Source organism: Brachypodium distachyon, chromosome 5, assembly GCF_000005505.3.
Source record: "Brachypodium distachyon strain Bd21 chromosome 5, Brachypodium_distachyon_v3.0, whole genome shotgun sequence".
Classification (NCBI taxonomy): Eukaryota; Viridiplantae; Streptophyta; class Magnoliopsida; order Poales; family Poaceae; genus Brachypodium; species Brachypodium distachyon.
In genome coordinates, this window is record NC_016135.3 from 27,643,703 (window position 1) to 27,668,124 (window position 24,422).

The 24,422-nt window shown below is 44.8% G+C and overlaps 3 protein-coding genes across 7 annotated transcripts; 2 read left to right on the forward strand and 1 right to left on the reverse strand.

Annotated features, from left to right (window-relative positions):
• The first annotated feature begins 5,452 nt into the window (after positions 1-5,452).
• On the forward strand, positions 5,453-7,148 carry LOC100844829 (elicitor-responsive protein 3). Its single transcript, XM_010242322.3, has 5 exons — positions 5,453-5,742; positions 6,064-6,129; positions 6,240-6,378; positions 6,550-6,673; positions 6,786-7,148. Exons 1-5 carry the CDS (start codon positions 5,676-5,678, stop codon positions 6,861-6,863), a joined length of 474 nt encoding a protein of 157 aa, XP_010240624.1. The 5' UTR covers positions 5,453-5,675; the 3' UTR covers positions 6,864-7,148.
• Positions 7,149-7,597: 449 nt separating this feature from the next.
• PMM (phosphomannomutase) lies at positions 7,598-10,752 on the forward strand. Its single transcript, XM_003580794.4, has 11 exons — positions 7,598-7,883; positions 7,993-8,037; positions 8,171-8,237; positions 8,419-8,495; positions 8,640-8,675; positions 8,765-8,820; positions 8,893-8,992; positions 9,088-9,183; positions 9,258-9,347; positions 9,521-9,572; positions 10,448-10,752. The coding sequence occupies exons 1-11, from the start codon at positions 7,809-7,811 to the stop codon at positions 10,501-10,503; spliced, it is 750 nt and encodes a 249-aa protein (XP_003580842.1). The 5' UTR covers positions 7,598-7,808; the 3' UTR covers positions 10,504-10,752.
• A 389-nt stretch (positions 10,753-11,141) lies between these two features.
• Positions 11,142-16,936, reverse strand: LOC100845138 (probable RNA-binding protein 19). 5 transcript variants are annotated; one of them, XR_002961174.1, is made up of 3 exons: positions 16,527-16,936; positions 12,426-15,567; positions 11,142-11,542 (listed from the first exon to the last, which is right to left on the reverse strand). XR_002961174.1 is itself a non-coding variant. In XM_024455980.1 (2 exons), the coding sequence occupies exon 2, from the start codon at positions 15,560-15,562 to the stop codon at positions 12,479-12,481; it is 3,084 nt and encodes a 1,027-aa protein (XP_024311748.1). In that variant the 5' UTR covers positions 15,563-15,567; positions 16,527-16,936; the 3' UTR covers positions 12,164-12,478. The 5 variants fall into 5 exon arrangements, 3 of the variants coding, with proteins under 3 accessions (XP_024311748.1, XP_010240625.1, XP_024311749.1); XR_001404840.2 differs by having other exon boundaries at positions 12,228-15,567; XM_024455980.1 differs by lacking the exon at positions 11,142-11,542 and having other exon boundaries at positions 12,164-15,567.
• Between the last annotated feature and the right edge of the window lie 7,486 nt (positions 16,937-24,422).

Below are 24,422 nucleotides of genomic sequence, written 5' to 3' on the forward strand. Positions count from 1 at the left end.
CCGCTGCTGTCGTGGAGGCATAAAGGGGGATCGGCGCGTGGGACGGAGAAGATTTGGTCTTTTTCCCTTCTCTCGTAGGGAATGCTCGTGTTGGACAAGGGAGGCGGCGGGCGGAGATAGAGAGGAGGCGGCGGACGGAAGGGGAGGAAAGGCGAGTGGTGTTTCTCCTTGCGGGACAGGGAGAAAAGAACGCTCTCTTTTTTGTCCTGCGAGAGCGCGGATTCGGTGAGGAGTAGGGCGGAGGCAGGGGCTCGTTGAGGAGGAGGGCGGGGGCGCGGGAGGGAGGAGGGGCGGCACACAGGGGAGGAGCCGGTGGCGGCTCGGTGAGGAGAAGAAATTGGATCGGGCTAAGCTCCGGAGTATTTTTGTTGTCAGTTGGAGGAGAGATGCAGGGACGGGGGCAGTGCGTGGCTTTGGCGGTGGCATGGAGGGTAAATTTTTTGAAGTGTCGCACGGACGGTGACGCACAGACTGTGGTTTAAAGAATACTCCCTCCGTCCCATATTTAGTGACATTCTGTTACATGTATCTAAACGTCTTTTAAACATAAATTCATTCATATTTGGACAAATTTAAGTCACTTAATATATAGAATGGAGGGAGTAGTAAAGACTAGCGGAGTGCCATACGTTGCTACGGAACGATTAAAAAACTACTAACACAGAATAGTATTCCTAAATCACTGTTAACCACAATAGGCCCGATATCTTTAATCTGAACGATCACCTCAACCATCTCTTCTTGATGTAGAGCATGTAAAGATTGTCTTCACTTATTTCTTCGTATGTCTATTGGACATTAGGTCAAGAAGACTGCACGCCCCACATGTGCAATACAAAACTGAAAACATATCTAATTATTAGATCATGTTACAACTCTACAATTTGTTCATTCCTGTATGTAGGTTCAGAGACCTCAAATGCCACTTATCTACTTCTGCAATCAAGCTCTCTATCTCTTACTATTGAACTTCTACCTCTCCTTGCTGCTATATACATGATGTAATGCTGTTTTTTTTTCTGAGAACACTAATCTCCTGAAAGCATACGAATCTAAGGGGGACACAAAAGAAATCCATGCTATGCTAACACTGAATTTCTTGAAGTGTGTGTGTCCATGTATTTCAATACACTTGAGGACAAACTCTAAATCTGATAAGAGTAGGTGCAAGAAGTGCCTAAACCATTGATGGTTAACTAAAAAATCATTCTCCTTTTCTCATCAAATACCTATTTTGTACGTTTACTTCCATTCAACATATCAGCACACAAGCAATCAAGATAGCAATTTTGATTCTTGGTGCCCTCAAGTGCAAGGTCTCACCAGATTGGTACATGTTGGGGATGCGCTAATCTGATTGGAGATTTGATCCTTAATCTCCATGGAATTTTTCCGGCTCTCCTGGTCTTCCAATTTCCCCAACAATGTAGATTGATGTTCCCCGTCAGAGCGGCTCTCATGTGTTTTTTGAGAGAGAATAACCCCTACTGGTTCATGAAGCCACTGATTTTGAAAATACCGAACACTCCTATATATGACTGTATGAACTCCATCAGTACCTGCAAAATTAGAAACCCTGTATGAATTCCTAAGTGAACTCCATCAGTAATCCTACACATCTTTGTGTTCTCCGGATGTCCAGGTATGCCATACTCACAAGTCGCCATCACCGAACAGAAAATTGTATCTACGCATGTCAATAAGAGCAACCTTACCAATACAAACCATAATTTATGCAGACAAAATAACAGCCAGTGGTCAAAACTAATACAAAGTCAGAGAGCTACAAGAATCATCACCAAACATCAGCTACACTTGAAATGTTAATGATATGAATGGAAAACACATGCATTCCTCTTGTGCTTACTCAGATAAAGAAATGTTCATACACATTCAAGTTGAAGAGAGCAGATCTTATGATGCTCAAATAGAAGATGAGTCAATATCAGCAAGTAGTTGAGAGCAAAAGCAACTTGATGGCTCTGACAAAAGCAAGCAAAGCAATCACTATTACTATGCAATGGACTGAAATTGAGAAGTCCAATATGAGAAGTCCGGCCATGTGTCCCAGACCTGAAGTACACAAATTGTATCATCTAAATGAACTGGCAACTGATTTATTTGTCGAAATCATAATTTGGAAGACCTTCATATTAGTACTGCTTGAGTTTGGCTGGCTCAGGGAAGATACCATTAGAAGGATTTAATAAAATGTGCAAATTTATTGTGTTCCCAGGAGTACAAAAATGTAATTCCAAATTTCTTGATGGTGTATTGCTAGTTATTGTTCAAAAATGACTGTTAATACTGCAATTCATCACAAGCACAATTGTAATAAGAGCTTTGCCCTTATGACCGATTTAAAAAAAACTTACAACCACAGCAGATAAACTAAGATGGGAAACTAATAATTACGATTAAGGGAAGCCCTTCTATTAGAGTTTGGTGACGGTGCTTTATTTTTGTGACGGGGATTGTTACGACCGTCAAAAAGATCATATTTGTAACGGGCATAATACTAACGACACGAAAATATTCATTTCCGTGTCAGGCATCAGAAGAGTCATCACAAAATTAATTATTGTGACGGGCATAGTACTACCACACGAAATTATTTATTTTCGTGTCCGGCACCAGAACCCGACACAAAAAATCAACATTTTCGTGTCGGTTTTAACTATTTACGTGTCGGTTCACCGTCACAACAAGCACATATTTGTGGCTGTGATGCTGTACCCGTCACAAAAATAACACCATCACAAATATTGTTTTTATCACTTTTGTGAAGCAACTACCATATTTCTTGCTCTAAAGAATCTAAAAAAATTTGAACATGCATAGGACTATATTTTGTAGATTCTAGTTGAGTATGGTAATTTTTTACTTGTTGGATATTATTTAGAATTAATATGTATTTTAGCCAAATTTATTTAAAAAACCCAAATGTGCTCCGAAAAATACGAAAATCATCTAGGGGTCCATTTAGGAACTAACAAGGTTGCCATAATGTTTTGAATCCATTTGAGAGAACAATGACCATACATTGCATTGTAATGGTGGCATCTCATAAGATGTGATATGATCTTTTGGAATGAGAGTGTGAAGTTAGTAATGCAAATGAAGCTTATCAACTCATAACTAATTAATAACAAATCCAACCAATGTGGTTCTGTTTGATGTAGTCTTCATTTCAATTTATTAACATGTTGTAACAATAATATCACATGGTGTTCCTCCGAAAAAATGATTTTTCAATTTCTAAATCCAAAAAATTGTGTATTTTGTGAAGCAAGCACAAGTTTTATGGTTCAAAAGCGCACATATTAAATTTTCACACATATTAGAACATATTTAAATCTTTTTTTATACATTTTCTTATTTAAATGAATTTCTAGCGATTTCCAAAAGTAATTCAAATTTGTTCTAAAAAAAAATTGTGCCCTAGGGTTTGAGGGGTGGTATAAATATAATACCGCCCCCCCTCCTGTCCTTCTCTCTTTCTCCTCACCCCCCCTCTTCCCCCAGCCGCCTCCCTCCCCCCGTACTCTCTTCTCACCCCACGCGTGCCTCCCTCACCCCACGAGCGCCGCCCTCCTCCCCTCCCGGACGAGCCAGCCCCGGCCCGGATCCGGGCTTCCCCGACCCCGCACAGCCGTCGGATCCAGGCGCCCCCGGCCACGGCCCCTTCCCCACTTCCCCGCTCGACAGCGGCCCCCGCCCGTTTCCCACTTGCTCGTGCGACGGCGGCCACCGTCCCCTGCCCACCTTCCCGACGACCATCTCCACCCCGACATTCGCCACCGACGGCTGCCGCCGTCACAGCGCCACCCCACCTCCCAACGTCCTCGCCGGCCTAGATCCGCCCGCCCTGGGGGCCGCAGCCGCGAGATTCGGCTGCCATCCGGGTGAGTTTCCTCTCGTTCTCTCCCTCCCTCCATCTGGATGTTGTATTGTTCTATAAATTTGAATGTTGTAATGTTCTATCAATTTAACATTTTGACTAAAATAGAGCGTTGTGCTTGTGCAATTGTGACTCTGTGAGTGATGTGCAATTGACAGAAATTAAGTGTTGTAGTTGAATGGGTGTTCAGTAGTAGCTCTTATTGCTACAGAATTTATTTGTTAAGTGCTATGAATTCAAGTGGTACTCCACTTAATTGTTCAGTTATGTAATCTGAAAAGCTATATTGTTAAGTCCAGAAGGGCTTGAAGCCCAGAGTATTGTTGTTTTCTTGCATTGAATATTCTTCTGTATATACCGTTGATCCGAAAGGTCCCATTTTTGTATCAAATAGACTATACAAGTCTAGTTTCTTTGCTCTCTGAAGAATCTGTTTCTCTGACTCATGCTATTGTATTTAGTGGTCAATGGAGTAGTATGTTGCTATATTATTGATGATGGACTTATCCTTTGTTCTTTCTCTGATAGCCTTATGGCAGACTGAAGTGATGGACCAATTGGTAGTCTCCCTAAACATCTCCTTGTAGAAATATTCACTCGGTTACCAATCTGTGAGTGGGTTCAAATATCATGTGTCAGCATGCATTGGGCAAGTTTATTTCAAGGAGAATACTTGTGGCACGATATGATTTTCAGCACATAAGTGCCACGATGATTATCTAATTTTTCCCTTAATTCTTGAACTGCACATATGGATGCAGATGCTTTTTACTGAGCTTGGAAAGGAACCACCAGCACACTTATTCCGTCGTCGGCAACAAGTGCAAGTGCAGTTTCACGTAGGTATATTCGTCAACTATGCATATATAACATAATTGAAATGTTGATAGTGCCAAGAAACTGATGGCAGTACCTTTTGTAATTGGGATGACCTATTTAATTAACCTAGATCCAAAGTGATGGAACAGATGGTGCTGGAACCAATGCTGATCAATGTGGAGATCAATGACACTGCTATTGACTTGGAGCCTTGACCAACAATCTGATGTTGACAGTGAAGCTGATGTTGATCCTAGTAGCGGTGATGTATTTATTTTGATGCATGAACCTAGTAGCATATGGTGATGTATTGACACAAAATGATGTGTAGTATGACTTTTGTGGGTTCTTATTTGGATGAATGCAATGTGCCGTCGATCTCATGCATTTAATTGCTGTGCATATATCTTGCTATTAAAAAACTGATTTGTAACTATTTATTAAATTTCTGCAGATCCCAATTGTGATTTTTTTTCTGAATGTGTTCATTTTTCTGTCGGTTATTGGACCGTTAGAAAGAATGTTTTTCTGACGGCATTATTTTTTTTTTTGTCGGTTACTGGACTGTCAGAAAACAGATATTTCTGTCGGTTGAAACCGACAGAAATTGTTTTCCTGTCGTTTAGCCGTCAAACTAAAACGCGCCGGGGCATGTTCCCGTCTGGATTGACCGGGTGTTAGCTGGGTCATTGGTCACCAAAACGCGCAGCTAATCATAACCTTCCATTCATAAAAATATTTACATTCATTTTCAATAATGACCCCGGCTGCTAGCTAGCTAAGCAGACAAGCTGGAGAATCATACGCACACTTGCAGACTGGCATCAAACCAAGCTGGCGGCCAGAATATATAGACGATGATTCGGTGAAGGCGTCGTTGCAAGCAGAGATCGATTGATGAGCAAGAGGCTGATCGGACAAGGAGAGGATTCAGAGAAGAGAGGAGATTACGAACATGGTGCAGGGGACGCTGGAGGTTCTGCTGGTCTGCGCCAAGGGCCTCGACGACTCCGATTTCTTCAGTAATCATTCTTCTTCTTCTTCGTCTTCGAGTTTTCTCTTCTAGTTCTAGATCAGATCGAACCTTTGTTCCTTTCTCGCCAGAATCGATATATTATATACTCTGCAAACTGCAAGTCGTAGCCGTGTATGATCTCTGTTCATGGTAGCTGCATATGTACAGAAAAAGAGTAACTAGCAGAGAATTGATTGTGTTTGGTCTGGATTCATCAGAAGCGCATGGATCTATGTCTTCTAAACCTTTCTCGTTCGATGTCTAGTTCTATATCTTTCTTGATGCCATTAACTGATTGATTGGCTGGTTGGTTTTGCTGGATCTTCAGACAAGATGGACCCATACGTGATCCTGACCTGCCGATCTCAGGAGCAGAAGAGCACCGTTGCAAAAGGCATGCACATATAATCGTCTCTCTGTATCATGAATTAACTGAACCCCGATCTGCTCATCTCATCTCATATCTTTGTTTGCTTGGACCGGTGGATGCATGTATACTACCAGGAGCGGGAGGCGAGCCCGAGTGGAACGAGACCTTCGTCTTCACCGTCTCCGTCGGCGACGACGACGACGCGCCGGAGCTCATCGTCAAGATCATGGACAGCGACGAACTCTCGGCCGACGACTTCGTCGGCGAAGCCACGTAAGTGCATATATACTCGATCTCTGCAAATAGGGTCAATTCATGCAAATTTGCAAAAAGTTCAGAGCACCAATTTCTCTCTGAAGTCTGAAGCCTTCAGCTCCTGCTGGTGGTGACTCTGAAGTCTGAACTGAACTTTGACATGGAACACTATTGACTTTCTTTCTTCAGTATCCCCCTGGAGGCGGTGCTCCTGGAAGGCAACCTGGCCCCGGCGGTGCACCGGGTCGTCAAGGAGGATGAGTACTGCGGGGAGATCAAGCTTGCTCTCACCTTCACTCCAGAAGATCATCAGGTAATTAACATTTAATTAGTTTCTGCCATTTAAGTACTGCAATTCTGTGTTGGAAATCAGAGAATGTATGATCGATGGCTGGCCGTCTGATCTGCTGCGAATTGTTCTGCAGGCAAGAGCTCGCCGTCACGGCTACAGAGAGGAGGAGGAGGAGGAGGAGGTCTACGGCGGCTGGAAGTTATCAAACTGAGGTGCTTCGTCAACAGCAGGAGGACTAGATCTGCCTATCTATCAACATGAAGATATCTCATGTCTTCAACAAATTGATGTCCATGCAATCGAATCAATCCCAAGAAGCTGCAGGGTCATGCATGTATCCATCTTGACGATTATATACATGATTGAGAAATGAGTAGTGAAAAAACGTTACTCTAGGAGAAATTTCATGTCGGTGTACTGATTAAGCGATTCATCGCATCCTCTTGAGGAATGCACTGGTGATAATTTATATTTTTCTATGAGTACATTATTATTAGATTATTGCGTGAGTTTCTTGGAGGTTTTACTTGGCCGATCGCTAGCTCCTGGTCTCGGCAGCTTGCTAGCATGTGAGGAGGCGATTGCATCATCTTTTGCCTCTCGTTCTTGCAGTTTTAGGCTTCTTTCCTTCTTCTTTTCCCAATTCGTGTAGACCCTAGGTGCTTCATCAATTTCATCCTTTTTTGATTTGGAAAACTCGTCTCTCTTTTTTGAGCGAAATTTGAAAAAACTCGTCGGTGATGGGTGAAGACGATAGGAGAAATTTAGCGATATGGCCCAGCGGTGAGGATGACCGGCCCATGGCCGATGGTGCTTCAACAGTACAGTAAGCGGCCCGCGGCCCACATACGGCCCATGGACCACAGGCCGCCGGCCCCACACCCAGCCACACAGACAGAGCAGAACGAAACCCAATCCAATCAGAGCTCGCGGGTGACGTGGCGCTCAGTCCGCTCGTCTCCTTCCTTCTCCGCTTCTTCAAATCGAAGCGAATCAAATACGCATCTGGATCCGCGCCTCGAAGCTGACTTCCTCTTTCTCTCCCCCACGCATCTTCTTCCTCCTCCCGGCGATCCCGCCGCTGCTGCTATATCATCATCGTCACGCGCGCGCGGCCGCCAGGAGGAGCAGCAGCAGCATCCCGTTAGCAGCAGCGATGGCGGCGGTGAAGAAGAACGCTGGGGTGCTCGCGCTCTTCGACGTCGACGGCACCCTCACCGCGCCCCGCAAGGTACCGCCTCACGACCCGCTCATTTGGCTCGCGGCTGATACGGATACCTGTGCCGTGCTGTGAGAGTAATGGGTCGTTGTTTGCTTTGTGTCTGTCGGGCCGTGTGTAGGAGGTGACGCCGGAGATGCTCGAGTTCATGAGGCTGCTGCGCGAGGTGAGCGCCGCCCCCTGAGACCTACTACTGTCGTTCGTTCTTCTCGCTGTTGTTTGTTCCCCTTTCCGTAGGGGTTGCAGTTGCAGTGTGCGGTTTACTTACAGTGTGTGGGTGGTGGTTGTTTTGGGAGCAGAATGTGACCGTGGGCGTGGTGGGTGGATCCGATCTGGTCAAGATTTCCGAGCAGCTCGGCAAATCAGGTATCCAACCACCTATGCGTATACTCTATTCATATTTTCTGCAGTTCTGCACACATTCAGTTAGCTTCGATTAGTGGCAGCGAGAGAGTTCGGCTAGATCCCTGAGTTCTCTCGATACTGCATTGCTTGAACATCCACCCTGTAAGCATCTGGGTTTGATCCTTTGTTTATGTGTCTGCAGTTATTACTGACTATGATTATTGCTTCTCTGAAAACGGTCTCGTTGCGCACAAGGACGGGAAGCTTATCGGAACGCAAGTAAGTCCACAAACACCTTATGTGCTTATTGTTTTAGGGTGGGCGTACTTCGTGAAATTCTGTTTGGAGATTATCGGAGCTTTCTGGACATATATTATATCATGATCTATAGCTGAATTTTCCTCAATGTCTTCCACACTACAGAGCTTGAAATCGTATCTTGGAGATGATCAGCTAAAGGTGAGCCTACATCATGTGACATTCTTTTGTGCACGGCTGTCGCCGATTCGTTTTGAGGCATTGGTAATGTGGGTATCTGGTCTTTGCAGGACTTTATTAACTTCACTCTTCATTACATTGCGGACTTGGATATCCCAATTAAGAGGTCAGTGCATAATCCTATCCGAGAATCTCCTGGGGTGCGACCTCTTTACTGACAAAGTAAATGTTTTCTCAGGGGTACATTCATAGAGTTCCGGAGTGGAATGATCAATGTGTCGCCTATAGGCAGGAACTGTAGTCAAGAAGAACGTGATGATTTTGAAAAGTATGACAAGGTACAGTCTTGTCTTTCCAAAAGTAGTTATTTTAAAGTTCAGAAAGGGGAGAGTACAATTAGAAAAACTTGGAACTGAACCAACTCTTTTTTTAGGTGCATAACATTCGGCCTAAAATGGTGTCAATCCTTCGCGAAAAGTTTGCACACCTGAATCTGACATTTTCTATTGGAGGGCAGATTAGTTTTGATGTAAGTATTGTAAACTCGTACATATTTGCTAGAAATGTTAATTTTGGTATTTACTACCGCATCACTGAATTCAGGTATTCCCACAAGGCTGGGACAAAACCTACTGCTTGAGATATCTCGAGGAATTTAAAGAGATCCATTTCTTCGGGGACAAAACCTACAAGGTGAGAGATGAAAGCTTTGATTATCCACTACTCCCCCTTGTGCACACAGGATGAGACCAAGCCACTGATAATGCCATCCCATTTAATGCCTAGTACTAACTTAGCTTTAATGTGCCTTTGTTTAGTATTTTGTCTGACCTGTGCTTCTTTTTTCTTTTCTTTCTATTTAATAGGGTGGCAATGACCATGAGATATTTGAATCCAGCAGAACAGTTGGGCATACAGGTATGATGGTTATATGTTGTTAAAAGCAACTATTCTCATACTTATGAAATCAATAAGTATTCTTGGATAGGATTAAGTTGAAGGCATCCATGAATGAGCAATTTCACATGATAAGAAAGCCATAGAGATCACATATCCTAAGGGGAGATTTCTTGAATGGCTCGTTAGTAAATACTCCCTCCGTTCCATAATTCTTGTCTCAAATTTGCCTAAAAATGGATGTATCTATATTCCTAAAAAGTGTCTAGATACATGTAAGATTTCGACAAGAATTATGGACGGAAGGAGTAGTAGAGACAGAGAGAACATTATTACGGAGTCACAAATTTGAAAATCCATATCTGTTATGTATGAACCAAATGAGATGATAGAGCATGCAAATAGCACAGCAAATGATTAGTTTCAGGTTGGTTTTATATTTGGCGTCATGATTATTGATGCCAGCCCCTGCTTAAGCAGAGGGCAAGTATCATTAACATGCTGCTTTTCATAACTGTTGAGTATAGAGATATTTATGGCTGACAGGAACTCTTTAGTAATTCAGAGTAGCATGTTTAAATTATATTTCGTACCTGGAACTAATCAGGCCGAACAGTGCACTGCATGCTGTAAAGGATTGTCACGGTTTCAAAAGAATTAACCACTGGTGTTTAGATTAACCATGAATGTTTTGTTCTGGGCAACCAGAAACGTCATTCTTGAACGAAAACTGTTGAATAAACAATGGACCAATATGGCATCAGTATTTCTCTCGAAATATTCCTCAAGTCCATATGTAACTTAGCTGTGAAACGTAAAATTTGTTTGGTAGATTAAAGCCGGCTTTGAGTTTAATTTCTTTTCTGAGTTTAACTCCATATCATTTATGTCTGCAGTTACCAGCCCCGATGACACAGTTGAGCAGTGCAGATCCATCTTCTTGTCAAAGTGATCACCAGGTCCTGTTTCGAAATAAATAATGGCTCAGTAGATCTCCCTTCAATACATTTTTGCCTTTTCCCCCTATTGGAGTTATTTATCACCATTGCTACTCGAAAAACAGATTGTACTGATTTGCACGAGGAACAGATTGTATGTACCCATCGGGTGCAAATATACGAGATTTTTTTCCCCTAGTTACACTTTGTTTGTGGTAACAATGTTGGTGAAGAATAATTACAGAAGTTTGACTGCACAGTAAGATACAATCTTCAAATATTCAGTCCCAAGAGAAGAGATGAATTGTGTGCTGGAATGAAAACCCTGGAAGAAAAAGCATCTGAAACTCAATTGAAAATGTAGAGTTGCAGCGCAAACTCTAAACATAATGAATTAATTAATGATCAGTTATTATCTCAAAATGTAGTCAAGGCATTCATGCATGCAGTGGCATGTGTGAAACTGTGAAAGAGGGTATCATCATTGTATCAAGAAGAAGAAAAACTCGTGCAGAGAAAAAAGTTGGACAAAGCAAAAGCTGGAACAGTTGCTGATGAGGAGGACCTGAAACTGAAAGGCACTGCAAAATGGGATGGAAGAGAACAGCTTCTTCGCCTAGGCTTGAAAGAGGAGCAAGAGATAAACCTAGACCGTACGTTCTTGAAAGAATGAAAGGAACATATGTAGAAGAATGGAGCTGACCTTGCTGATGAGCTCAAATTCTTTATTTATCGGCCCGTGTGAGCACGATAAACTCAAGAAGAAGAACCGTTGCAGATAACCAGGTTTTTTACTCCTTGGCAGATAACCGGGTTGTTACTAAGAAAAACTGGGTTTTATCCACCACAGTAGTTTGGTTTCACTTGAGAAAACAAACTAGCCAGAGAAGACCAAAATCACAAGTAGTTCTTCATGTGCATGACACCTTATTTGAAGCAGAGGCATCAGTTGCAGATGCAGTAGCATACCAACAAGAAACCATTCCATGAGCATTTGGAAGCTTCAGTTCAAGTGCCATCAACTTGTGCTAAAAATATGACATAGATGATGACCTGACAAGCACAAGATATTACCAAAAAAAAAAGTTAGATCCAGAAAGATACAGCCAGCATCCATAGTGTTTCATTTCAAATTAATACTACTAGGTAATAAGCAAAACAAATTTCATTTCAAATTTTAGTGTTCAGAATTGGTCAAACAAAAGCAAATGCTTACTACATGGCAGGCTGGTGTCCATGCTCTTCTTGCAATTGTTCAAACAAAAGTACTTGTTCAAACAAAAGTAACACTAGTAGGTAACTAGGTAAGCATCCAGATTTCAAAACTGACCATACCAACGAAAATAGAAATTTTAAATGAAGAGCACAACTAAAGTCATCGTCAAACCAGTATGAAGGGATACTTCACGTTTCATACGCTACAAAAAAGATATATGGCTTTATCCTTTCTCTTAATTTCCAGTGAGAAACAATTGTCAAGTACCATACTGTGACAGGCTTACAATTGGTTCAAGTATTAATCCAGAAGGATGAGTAACAATTCCACAATGAAATGCAGCAAATTGAAATGGCTTAATCTAACTGGCTTGCCCTCTCATGGCTTCAATTGAAAGTGGATATTAGTTAATCTGGAAGTTCGTCGTAAGAAAAAGTTAATCTGGATGTTGAATGCAGTTAATACAAGTGCTTCAACGAAATGCAGTTTGCATAATTAAGAAATAACCAGAATCATCTTAACTGAAGTGATCATCAGCTGGCGTCATGAATACCCGTGCAAACATGCCGTATGCAGGGTTAACAATACAATTGAATCGACATTTTTCTCCATTCACCAGACAGCTCGCCCTAATTAACTACCCAAACCTACTACTAATTTACTACTCAACTAAAGCAAATGATGTTGGCATATGCTCTTTTTTTCCTCCAAAAGAAATACCAGATTTACTGACACGTCAATCTATTGCATGTAGGCTTGAAGTAGTCATGGCGCTAGACAATTGAACGCCTTTTCTGGCCACCTTCTGACTGTGCGAAATGAACCTTGGAGCAAGGTTGGGAAGGATTCATAGCAGTGCCTGGCTCTTTCTTGGGGATGGCATGGGGCTCGAAGCCGGGCGGACCAGCCCAACCTACTGACGGTGGCTGAGAACAGACGGCATGCGACTCGAAGCCAGGTGGACCAGCCCAACCTGCTGAAGACTGTGGCCGAGAACTGTCGGCGGCATGGCTCGGCATAGAAGGGCAGTCTTTATCAGCAATTGAACTGGCTGATACAGATTCAGGCAAGCCTTCCTGCTGAGATGTTTGAGAAGCAGCATCAGTCGCAGATGCAGTGCCCTGACCCTGGTTCTCAGCTGACATAGAGTATACTGACTCGGCACCATAGTATGGCCAATACGATGTTGGTATTCCAACCACCATCGTCGAGGGGTCAGGGTATGTGAACTGGGAGTAGAGCTGTGTCATGTAGCTGCCCATATCACTCGGATGAACACCAGCTATTCTAACCTCCAAGATGTGCCCCTCCAGTGGGTAACCATTCATGTGAGTGAGAGCCACAGCAGCAGAGTAAGTATCAGCAAATCTGACAAATCCGAATCCCTTGCTAATACCAGTGTAGCGATCAGTAACTACCCTTGCTTGAGTGATTTGGCCGCATGGTAGAAAGATTTCAATCAGCTTTTCAGTGGTAATATAGAGTGGGAGATGGCACACATATAGGTTGGCCATGTCAATTTGTCTCCCCTCATTGCCAGGCATCTGTAGCTTTAAATCATCTGTTGCTGCACTGAAATCCCCAGGGTTAGGAAGCCCTGCTACTCTCACAACCAGGGCACTTCCTCCAATCTGGTAACCATTCATATGATCAATTGCTGCTGCAGCAGAAAAAGGATCGTTGAACCTAAACATGCCATAACCTTGATGCTGAAACACCCTGACTTGCACAATTTGTCCAAATGGGCGGAAAAGCTCGACCAACTGATCACCGTTTACGGTCGACGGGATTCTGCCAACAAACACATTGGCCATGTCGATTTCTTTCACCTCCTTGCCAAGTGACTGTGTTGAAGTATGCCCTGCAGCGTCGGTTGGACAAGAGTCTGATCTCCTGACTACTAGCCTCTTTCCACCAATCATGTACCCATCCATGTGTTTGATAGCCTTAACTGCTGAGGCTACATCTGCATAGTACACTAGGCTATACTCCAGATTCATCACGACTTTGCTGATCTGACCAAAGGGCACGAAAAGCTTAACCATCATATCAGCATTCGTGGACCGTGGGAGGTTAGTGATGTAGATTCTGGATTTGTTGATTTCTGGTGAGGGAATCGGCAAGCCATGTACAGCTGGGCTGGATGCTGATGATGAAAGGCCAGCGACTCTGACAACTAACGTTTCCCCTTCAACCAGTGCCCCATCCATTAACGTAATTGCCTCAGCCGCACACTGAGAATCTGCAAATTTGACGAAGCCATATCTGCCTTTACCTGAATAAGTGCCTTGGTGTGCTGCCACTCTCGCATGGGTGATCTTACCAAATGGCAAGAAAATCTCAATCAGCTTCTTGGTGTCAATGGATGTAGGAATGTTGCAGACATACAGATTAGCCATGTCGATTTCCTTGATGAGTCTTGCATCAGTATGTGATTCCACAGCAGAATTTGATAGTGCTGGAGATACACCAGATACTCGAACCTCCATCTTTTTACCCTCAACCAGATGTCCATTCAAATGGATAATGGCATTAGCTGCCTCATGAGAATTAGAATACCTCACAAAACCATATCCTTTGTTTAAACCTGTGGCATAATCTCTGGGCACCTTTGCATCAATTATTTTCCCAAAAGGGAGAAAATGCTGGAGTAGCTCTTCTTTGGTCATGGATAAGGACAAGTTGCGGACATATAAGCTAGACATGTCAATTTCCTCTGAGGGCTGACTATAAGTTTCTGACACAGATTGAATAGATGGATTGGATCCTGATGGTGGAACACCAGCAACTCTAACCTCTAATATTTTTCCATCAACCAGGCGCCCATTCATGCGATTAATAGCTGCTGTGGCACTGTGAGGATCATCATACTTCACAAAGCCATATCCCTTGCTTAAACCAGTGAAACATTCATCCGCAACTTTTGATCTAACTATTCGCCCGAAAGGTAGAAATAGCTCGATAAGCTTGTGAGAACCCACAGAAGCTGGTAGGTTACCCACATACAGATTAGTGTTATCCACTTCCTTCAGCTTGCCACCCTCCTGAGACAAAGGCAGTGTATGTTCTTGCCTCTTACCCAGGTGCTTGTCCTGATCATCAAACTGAGCTTTCCTTTTCTCCAACTTGCCAGCACCAAAACTTTCAGTGTTGTATGTGTAACAAGATACATCGGTAGCAAACCTGACAGACAATCGTTTCTTGAACGGTTTCATTTCCATTTCATCAGTTGCTGGTAGTACCTTATGATCATTGCTGCAGCCCTTTCTCAGCGCCCGTTTCAGGACCTCTTGCTTATTTTGTTCCTTTTTGACAGCCTGCACAGCACCGGCACTGAACCTCTTCTTAGCACATAACTCCTCACGGGCCAACAGATCATCACATCGATCCACGTCATAGAGCCGCTTCCTGTAAGTATGGCGAGCACTGTCCGCCTTATCGGTGAAAGGCTCTGCATGGAATGAGTCCTGCTCACCACCGTCTTCGTCCTCATCACAGAATTCTAAATCAAAAGGTTCCTCCTCACTGGCATCCTCTTCTTCAGGTGGAGTGGCGCCATCGCAGGGTTCCTCTCCATTAGCCTTCTCCCCTTCTGGCAAAGTATCATCACAAGGATCCACAACTTCTGTTTCTGGCTCATCGTCATCCCCATCGTCATCATCATAGAATTCACGTTCATATGGCTCTTCTTCTTCTTCTTCACTGCCTTCCTCATATTCAGCAGCAACAACATTCATGTGGCCACTGCCATCATCCTGCAGCTGGCCAGTCAGGTCACTTTTGCATGCCATCCTTGTGCCAGCAACTGGTCCATGCAGAAGAAGATTATTTAGCATAGCACTAATAGGATATGGCATCAGCACTACACAAATATCAAATGAACAGTAAACATTTGTAAAAAAAAAGAGCAACGTGCCTCCAAATGGAGACCTTGAAATCTAGTTATTCTAGTAAAAATGTTGCAAAACGTGTCAGCTACGCTAATAAGTAGTACTGATCAGTAAACCAATATCAAGTTGCACAATGTGCTGCCTACACTAGTGAGTGATATTGGTGGTCCATATCAAGCTGCATAATTTGTTGATCACAGAACTACAGAGAATGCACATTATAAACACAAATGAGTAATCACTTGGTGGTCCATATCAAGCTGCACAATTTGTTGGTCGCAGAACTACAGAGAATGCACATAATAAACACAAATTTGTGCTTGATTTGGTACTATAACTTCTTCAGGTTCCTTGTCTTTTAGAGTGATTTTACAAGTGTTCTCAGAGGGGGAAAGGAAGGTGATTCTAGAAGGTGCTAAGTTACCCAAATCTGCACTTGACAACCAAATTCATGGCCACATGGCCTCTGCATTCCCACAGCAAGCCCTCTATCTATCTGCGCTGCTGTGAACCCAACAGATTCTTCCCAGATCGCAACGCACCAAACCCAACAAAAATAGCAGCAGATACTCGCCCCAAAAAAGAACGGTGTGCTAGCAGCGAACAGAACAAACAAACCCCTTTGGTGTGATGTGAATGAAAACCCCAAACCCCCGGCCCCCGGAAATTGGAAGGATCAAACCGAACGGAGACGCGCACTGCGATCGATCGAAGGGAGCCAGCCAAAACCCCATGATACATGACACTAGTAGCAGCACTGCAGTGCAAACCACCTCTACCAAGAGACAATCGGACCGAGAATCGCCGGGCGCAAAGGGAAAGAACAAAAAAAATAGCGCCCGATTACTACTCCTCCATAGCGCGCGGAAGAAACCCCAAGAACAACAACGAGGGCAGGCAGTAGGGTTAGCGGAAAGAGAAATACTACTACCTCCAAGAACAGAAAATGAAGCCCTTCGTCGTGATCAAAGGAGCCGCGGCCGCGGTTTTGGTCCGAAGAGGGTTTCTTCCGCAATGCGATTGTGGGGATGGATGGAGGGGGAGGAAGAAGGTGGGGAGTGGGTGGATGGAGTGAAGCCGAGCAGCAGCACGCAACAATCCCGAGAAGGAAGGAGGTGGTGGTGCCGTGGGTGGAGCAAAGGGGGAAGGGAGGTTGTCGTTATTACAGAGGAGTGGCAGCCTTGGAAGGGAAAGGAACGGGCAAATTACGGGCAGGCCCTTGTCTGTGTCCATGGAGGAAAGGGGAAATGGAATTCGTGGTGGGATTGGGGTCTTGGGCGAAAACAAATGACTGGTTGAGGGCAGATTTTTGTTGTTTTTGTTGCCCGTGTAAAATTTGCACTTGCAGCACCGTCTAAATTGACACTTTTTTCATCGTACCATGTTTTTTAATGATAATAATCGATCAAAGAAATACTGACTTTAAAAGAAATGTTAAAGTGCTATTGTGACTGCGCTGCCTTCTTAGTAAAGATCAGTAAAGACGACTTTCATCAAATGAGACGAGAGGAGCCACACAGGGGACGATGATACATAGTCCAATATTGTCACGTCCGCCATTGCAATCTTATCTGCGAATATGAATAGTTCTCATTCGTATCCATTCGCGAAATTGTTCTTACAAACTCCAAAATGTCGGCAACCAATACATGAATTTCAACAACTTCCAACCAACCCGCAAGAGAGGAGAGGAGAGGCATCCAAGAGTCATGACCCCACATGCCACTAAATAGTACTCCCTCCGTTTCATAAAAATTGGCACGTGTTGGAGAATACAATGCAAGCTTCTAGAGTGTTCTCAATATTACAAGAAAGAAGACATTACTATGGAATACTCTAGAATATAAAATAAATAAAAGAGGGAACCTTCTAGTGTTTAGATATGCATGAAGAAGCTTTGGAATATTCTAGAATAGGAGTTTAAAATAAATAAATAGGAAACCTTGTAGTATCTAGATATTTATGTAGAAGTGTGTGAAAGGCTTTAGATATTTTGTATCAATGGTTAAGATTTTGACACATGTCAAAGATCCAATGGCCATGTAGTCCTATAAATAGAGGCCCTTGCCTCACACCTTGTGTAGTAGAGAAGAAAGAAGTGAAGAAGGTGGAGAACAAGGTGTGAGCAAGTGTAAGGTGTGTATGCTCTCTCTTGTACTAATATTCCTAAAGCAATATAGTACTACTTTGTTCATATAAGTCTCCCGGTTAGGCCTTGTTATTTCTAAGTACTTAGTGCATATAAGTTGTGATTTAACGTGAGCGGATTCGCCCGGAATCACAACGGTCTTGTTTCAACGTGAGAGGCATAGCCGCCCGGATTCAAGACTTGCTTTAACGTGAGTGGCTCTGCCGCCCGGAAGCTTGCACTAAGTAAGTAGAAATAAAAAGGGACTAATCAACTACACCAAAGTAGTTGGTATAGGTGAATAGGCCCTCTCGTAGTGTGTTAGGTCCACCTCGAATTCTCTACAGCACGGTTTTGAACTAGAACTAGTTCAAAGCGGCGCCAATCTTTATGGAACGGAAGGAGCAGGAGGAGAACCGGAGAAGTGGTGAAAAAGGAACACAAGCTTTTGTGTAGGAGATGGCTAATTTGAAACCATAAACATGTGGCCTTCGGTCTAGGTAGCCACGGTGTGGGCGAGCACGTCATGCGATTGTGTGAGTTTATGAATTCATGCGTCTATTATAACTAGTACATACAAGTGCCAAATACTAACTGATAGTTTTTACATTTATTCGTCTTAATTTATTATTTAAAGTCAGATATACATTTCGCAAAAACTGGGGTTGCATCATGGATAGCGTGCACGTTTGTAGGGATGCCTTCTGCCAAGATATGTACAATATTCTTCGGTAATTAATACCATAAGAAAATACTTGACAAAAGCACAAAGAACTTTTTCGACATCATCGAATGTACTTTTCTTGTGAAGAAAAACACAAAAAGGAAAAAAAGAAGAATAACAGAGATAGAAGATGGCACTTATTTGGTTTCATCGAATGTACCAGGCCGTAGGCCAAACGTCAAGGTACACTCCCCATGATCTCCACCCCCCGTGTGTACCAACCACGTGTCTCCTTTCCTTTTTTTAATCAATCTGTCCTGGTAATTAGCAGACCCGTTCCCACCTTCCTCCTTTCTTCTCTAGTTATCTTCCCAGCGAAACAATTAGTTCCCCCTAAGGCGTTTTAGGGTTTCTCTCTCAGCGGCGCCGATGGTGACCCTGATTCCAATCTCTGATCTGGCTCGGATTAATCCCGCTCCTCCTCTTATACCGATGGGTAGCGATCCGCTCCCATCGTCCACTTTTCCACAACACCAGAACCCTAATCCTCCTCGTCCACCGTATCCAGGCGTTCGAGTCTCCATGGCGGCGTACTCTTCGAGCGGCGGCGGGACGAGCAGTTCCAAACGGGATGACGTGCAGGATCTCCTAGAGAAATCGCAGATCGGAGATGATGATTTCGATGATGTTATCATCGATGACGAGGAAGAAGATCTGATGGCAGGCCATTAATGGCTTGCCCTGGCGCGAGTGAACTCGTCAAGGATCTATAGCAAAACTGCGTTCGAGCGGGACATGCGATCTACATGGGCTCTTGCCAAGAACGTGCACACCGGGATATGGGAGAGAACCTCTTCCTGATCCAACTCTTCTGCCTGGGTGATTGGGAACATGTGATGGAGGATGGACCATGGCACTTCTGCAAGATGGCAGTGATCATAGTTGAATATGATGGGATTGCGAAACCCTCTACGGTGGCTCTGGATCGCCTCCCAATCTGGCTCCAGATCCACGATCTGCCGCCCAACTATCGGACTGAGAAGCTCATCCGTGCTCTGGCTGGCGGGGTGGGAGAGGTGATGAAGTTAGATGATGTGGCTATTCCTCGTGGAAACTTCGTGCGGGTCAAAGTCAAAATCCTGGTGGATCAGCCATTGAAGATGCTTTCCTCGGTGATCAAGGGGAAGACGCGACAAGTTTACAAGAATCGGTATGAGAAACTCCCACGTTTCTGTGCCGTCTGTGGCCTGCTCGGTCATGGTCATCGTGAGTGTGGCACTGGAGTTCACGAGCCTAAAGACCTCATCTTCGAGGACTGGTTGCGAGCAGACCCGGTCTGGCGTCCCCGTCCTAGCGGCAGAGGTCGCGGGGGTGAAAGATCGTGTGATCGTGCTTTCTACCATGGTCCGAACTCCTTTGATGCGATGGAGGAGGATGAGATGGACCTCGACCCAGCTGGTGATCCAAACCGTTCGGCAAGGAAGAGGCTGGTCATGGAGGGGAATAAAGGCCTGACTCAGCAGAATCCTCGGCTTACAGACGGTGCCGATGGGGGTGCGCCCATTGAACTGTCTACTAGCAATCAAGGCACCCCGCAGAAAGTTCAAGATAAGAAGAGGCTCAAGAAAGGTGGGGAGGACGATAGTGCTAATGACAACGAGAGATCGGCGGGCTCCCTCGAGGAGTACCGCCGGGAGCAATGAAAATCGTAAGTTGGAACTGCCGGGGGCTCCTCAACCCTGCGGCAGTTCGGGCGCTCTTGGATCTCCAAGAGCAGGTGCAGGTGGATGTTTTGTTCCTTTCAGAGTCTCACTTAGATAAAGAAAAAGCGGATGTTATTCATCACAAATTAGGGTTCGATTTTTCTATAGTTGATGAGAGTGACGGCCATGCGGGCGGCCTTGTTCTTTTCTGGAAGGATGATAATAAAATAAATTTACAGTACATGACCTCTAATTGTATTGATGTTACTTTCACCCTGGATGATGGTACTGTTTGGCGATTTACGGGCTTTTACGGCGAGCCAAGCTGGGAGAATCGGCACTGGTCGTGAGACTGCCTGCGCGATCTCCATGCAAGGGCTGATCTACCTTGGCTGGTGATGGGGGATTTCAATGAGGTTCTCTTCCAACATGAGAAGGATGGGGGTGCCTTGCGCCCAGACCATATGATGAGGAATTTCAGCGACTGCTTGCTCGAATGTGATCTCTCTGACATGGGCTTCATTGGTGATGTGTTTACCTGGAGAAGAGGGGAGGTTCGAGAACCCCTTGACATGGCTGTATGTAACAGCAGATGGACTGATATGTTTCAATGTGCCACTATTCAGAATTTGGAGCATCATCACTCTGACCATCGTCCGGTTCTGGTCGATACATCATATTTTGACGCCTCTCAGCTGCGCACACGTCAGGTGGAAAGAAATTTGAGGCGCGCAGGCTAAAAGAAGAACATGTTGAGGAAATCGTGCGAACAACATGGATGAAAGCTCTTGCTGATGAGTCTACTCCATTGTTTGCACAACGTTCGAGTGCTGTGCATAAGGAGCTTCACCGATGGGATAGGAAAGTTCTAAAGGGACCTCAGGCAAGAATTAAGAAGGCCAAACGGGAATTAGAGGCGGCCCGGCGTGCTGTTAATGACGCTAATTCTAGGGTGATACAGAAAGATCTGCAGCTTCTAATTGAAAATCTGTCCGAACAAGAAGAAGTTACATGGATTCAGCGAGGACGTGCTAATTGGCTCATGCATGGCGACCGCAATGCCTCTTTCTTCCATAACTCTGCTACGGCAAGGAAGAAAAGGAATTTGATCATAAAATTACTTGATGATACGGGTGTCTGGCGTGAAGGTACGACCCAGGTGTGCAATCTCGCTTCTAAGTATTTCTCATCTCTTTTTACTTCTGAGGTTGCAGAGCCTGACACCACGGTGCTTGATCATGTTAAATGCCGGGTTACGAGGGAGATGAATGCCATTTTGACCGCCCCTTATTAGCAGATGAAGTACACAAGGCGTTATTTGATATTGGAGATCTCAAGGCTCCCGGTCCTGACGGGCTTCACGCTGTGTTTTATAAACGGTTCTAGCCCATGCTTGGGGAGGAGTTAACAACGGAGGTGCTCAGGGCTGTCAATACTTGTACAATCCCGGATGGGTGGAATGAAACTGCAATTGTGCTTATCCCAAAAACTGCCAATCCGGAGAATATCAAGAAATTTAGATCCATTAGCCTCTGCAATGTGGTTTATAAGGTGATATCGAAGCTCATTGCTGCACGACTGAAGGGTCTCTTGCCTGAGATTATTAGCCTGACTCAAAGTGCTTTTGTGCCTGGGAGATTAATCACAGACAACTTTCTGGTGGCTTATGAAAGTTTTCACACAATTAAGAAGAGAATGCATGGAAAGTCTAGGATTTGTGCCGTTAAACTCGATATGCACAAAGCCTGTGACCGTGTGGAGTGGGTCTTCTTGGAAGGCATAATGAGGAAATTGGGTTTTGATGCTCGCTGGGTGGCTATGATCATGGCGTGTGTTTCCTCTGTGCGCTACCGGGTGCGGATAAATTCTGATGAGACGGACGAGTTTATACCCACTCGAGGTCTTCGACAAGGGGATCCTCTCTCCCCATATTTGTTTCTCCTTTGTACTGAGGGTCTTACGGCTCTGTTGGATGATGCAGAGCTGACGGGGGAACTAACGGGAGTGAAAGTTTGCCGCGAGGCGCCGACGGTGAGCAACTTGCTATTTGCCGATGACTCCCTAATTATGATGAAAGCTGATCTGCCAAATGCTGTTTGCTTGAAGCGAATTCTGGACTCTTATTGTGCGGCGTCTGGACAGCTGGTTAGTGTGGCTAAATCATGTATCTTTTTTAGTCCGAATACAGATGTGGCGGTTCGAGAAGATGTGTGTAATCAGCTGGATATTATGACTGAAGCGGTGTCAGATACTTATTTGGGTCTCCCGGCGATTGTTGGTGCTGAAAATCCACTTGTTTTCAGTTTCTTGTGGATCATGTGAAAAAGAGAACACTGGGGTGGAAGGAGCGCATGCTTTCTGCGGGAGGCAAAGGAGTGCTGTTGAAATCGGCAGCGCAAGCTATCCCGTCATACGCGATGTCGGTCTTCAAAATTCCTAAGTCTATTTGCAAGGGAATAACAGATTCGATGTCTCGGTACTGGTGGGGTGACGAGGATAACCGGAAACGCATGCACTGGTTTGCATGGTGGAAGCTTTGTGTCCCGAAGAAACAAGGGTGCATAGGATTTCGTGATATACAGAGCTTTAATCAAGCTTTGTTGGCTAACCAGGTCTGGAGATTAATTGATAACCCCAACACCCTCTGCGCTTCAGTCCTACGTGCTAAGTACTACCCGGATGGTAGGCTTCTCCAAGCTAATTTGGGTAAGGGGGCTTCTTTTACATGGCAGAGCATTATGGCGGTGTTCGCACCTTTAAGCTTGGCCATGTTTGGCGAGTGGGTAATGGTGAGAAGGTTGATGTTTGGACTGATGCTTGGCTGCCTAATTGTTCCACCAGACAAATCATTACGAGAAGGCAGCACCAGGTTGTCTCTAAAGTCTATGAACTGATCAACCCAGCAACAAATCAGTGGGATGAGGACTTAATTCAGAACTTGTTCTGGCCGGTTGATGTTCATAGAATCTTGGCTATTCCTGTCCCATCTTTTGAGATGGAGGATTTTGTGGCTTGGAGTCTAACGAAGTCTGGTACCTTCTCAGTTCGCTCGGCATATTTCGCTGAATGGGAATACCAACATGGCCGGAAGCTCCGCCGGACGGACGGCATGGGTCCTGCTGCTAATCATAACGCTTGGGAGGCAACCTGGAATCTTAAGACTCCGGCGAAAGTTAAAATTTTCACGTGGAAAGTTCTGCATGGTGCCTTGCTGTGCCGTTCTATTCTTGCTGACCGCCATATGAAGATATCTCCTACTTGTCCAATGTGTGCGAGTGGTCCAGAGGACATTGCCCATCTATTTTTCAGATGCTTGCGCGCTAGATTTGTGTGGAAGGAACTTGGCCTCCTGGAGATTATTGACGAAGCTTGCCAGTTTGATCGCTCGGGCTCTACGATAATGGGGTTTCTTATTTGCCACCCTTTCCGTTCCCAGATTCCGGTGGATCATATTAGGGAGCGGCTGGCGATTGCTTCCTGGTATATTTGGTGGGACGGGAGACAATGTGTCCATGGTGAGGCGATCGGCACGCCGGAGCGAACTGCCTTCTCTATCAACGCGCTTGTCGCCAATTTTGTGGGAGCCGCTTCGCCCCGGAGATCCATTGCAAGACACGACTGGATCAAGCCACTTGCCGGTTGTGTTAAATCGGACGTTGATGCTGATAATCTTTGTGGAACGGCAGGGGCTGTCATTCGGGAGGCCAATGGGGAGTTCATATCTGCGGCCACTAGGAAGATGGAGGTGGTTCAGGATGTGTTGTCGGCCGAGGCCTTTGCTCTCCGGGTTGGGCTGGAGCTTGCGACGCTCACAGGATGCCACCGCATTGCTGTTTGCTCCGATAACATGGACGTCGTCCAAGCTATGAATGAGGATGGGAAGAGTTATACTACGGCTGTTGCTATTCTGGATGATTGTGCCAGTTTGGCATCCGATTTCGTGAAGATCTCCTTCAGTCATTGCCCCCGGGAAGCAAACAAAGTGGCTCACGAGTTCGCGGTTCTAGCGAAGTCTACACCGCCCTTCACCTGGTTTCATAATCCCCCTCCTTGCATTGTACCTCTCTTACTTAAAGATGTTACTTTGATTATCAATGAATAAAGAGATGCTTTGTTGTCAAAAAAAAAATAGTTATCTTCCCAGCTTTCTTTCCTCTCGTTCATGGCCGCACGCGCCTCAACCCTAGCTAGCTAGTGGTGTTGCTGCCCTCTACCTCCGGCGAGGCCAGCCAAACCTCATCGGCGTCTCCCTCCTCAAGTCCGGTACTCCCAAACCAATCGCCTCTGCAACTCAACCAAGACGCCGTCGTCCCGGCCTCCCCCGTCCTCCGC

Excerpts from the sequence above, each read along its gene's own strand:
- LOC100844829 (XM_010242322.3), top strand. The coding sequence starts at position 5,676 with ATGGTGCAGGGGACGCTGGAGGTTCTGCTGGTCTGCGCCAAGGGCCTC. Across the intron at positions 5,743-6,063 it reads CGACGACTCCGATTTCTTCA|ACAAGATGGACCCATACGTG; the intron begins GTAATCATTCTT and ends CTGGATCTTCAG. Across the intron at positions 6,379-6,549 it reads GACTTCGTCGGCGAAGCCAC|TATCCCCCTGGAGGCGGTGC; the intron begins GTAAGTGCATAT and ends TTCTTTCTTCAG.
- PMM (XM_003580794.4), top strand. The coding sequence starts at position 7,809 with ATGGCGGCGGTGAAGAAGAACGCTGGGGTGCTCGCGCTCTTCGACGTC. Across the intron at positions 8,821-8,892 it reads TTGGATATCCCAATTAAGAG|GGGTACATTCATAGAGTTCC; the intron begins GTCAGTGCATAA and ends ATGTTTTCTCAG. Across the intron at positions 9,573-10,447 it reads CAGAACAGTTGGGCATACAG|TTACCAGCCCCGATGACACA; the intron begins GTATGATGGTTA and ends TTATGTCTGCAG.
- LOC100845138 (XM_024455980.1), bottom strand. The coding sequence starts at position 15,562 with ATGCCATATCCTATTAGTGCTATGCTAAATAATCTTCTTCTGCATGGA.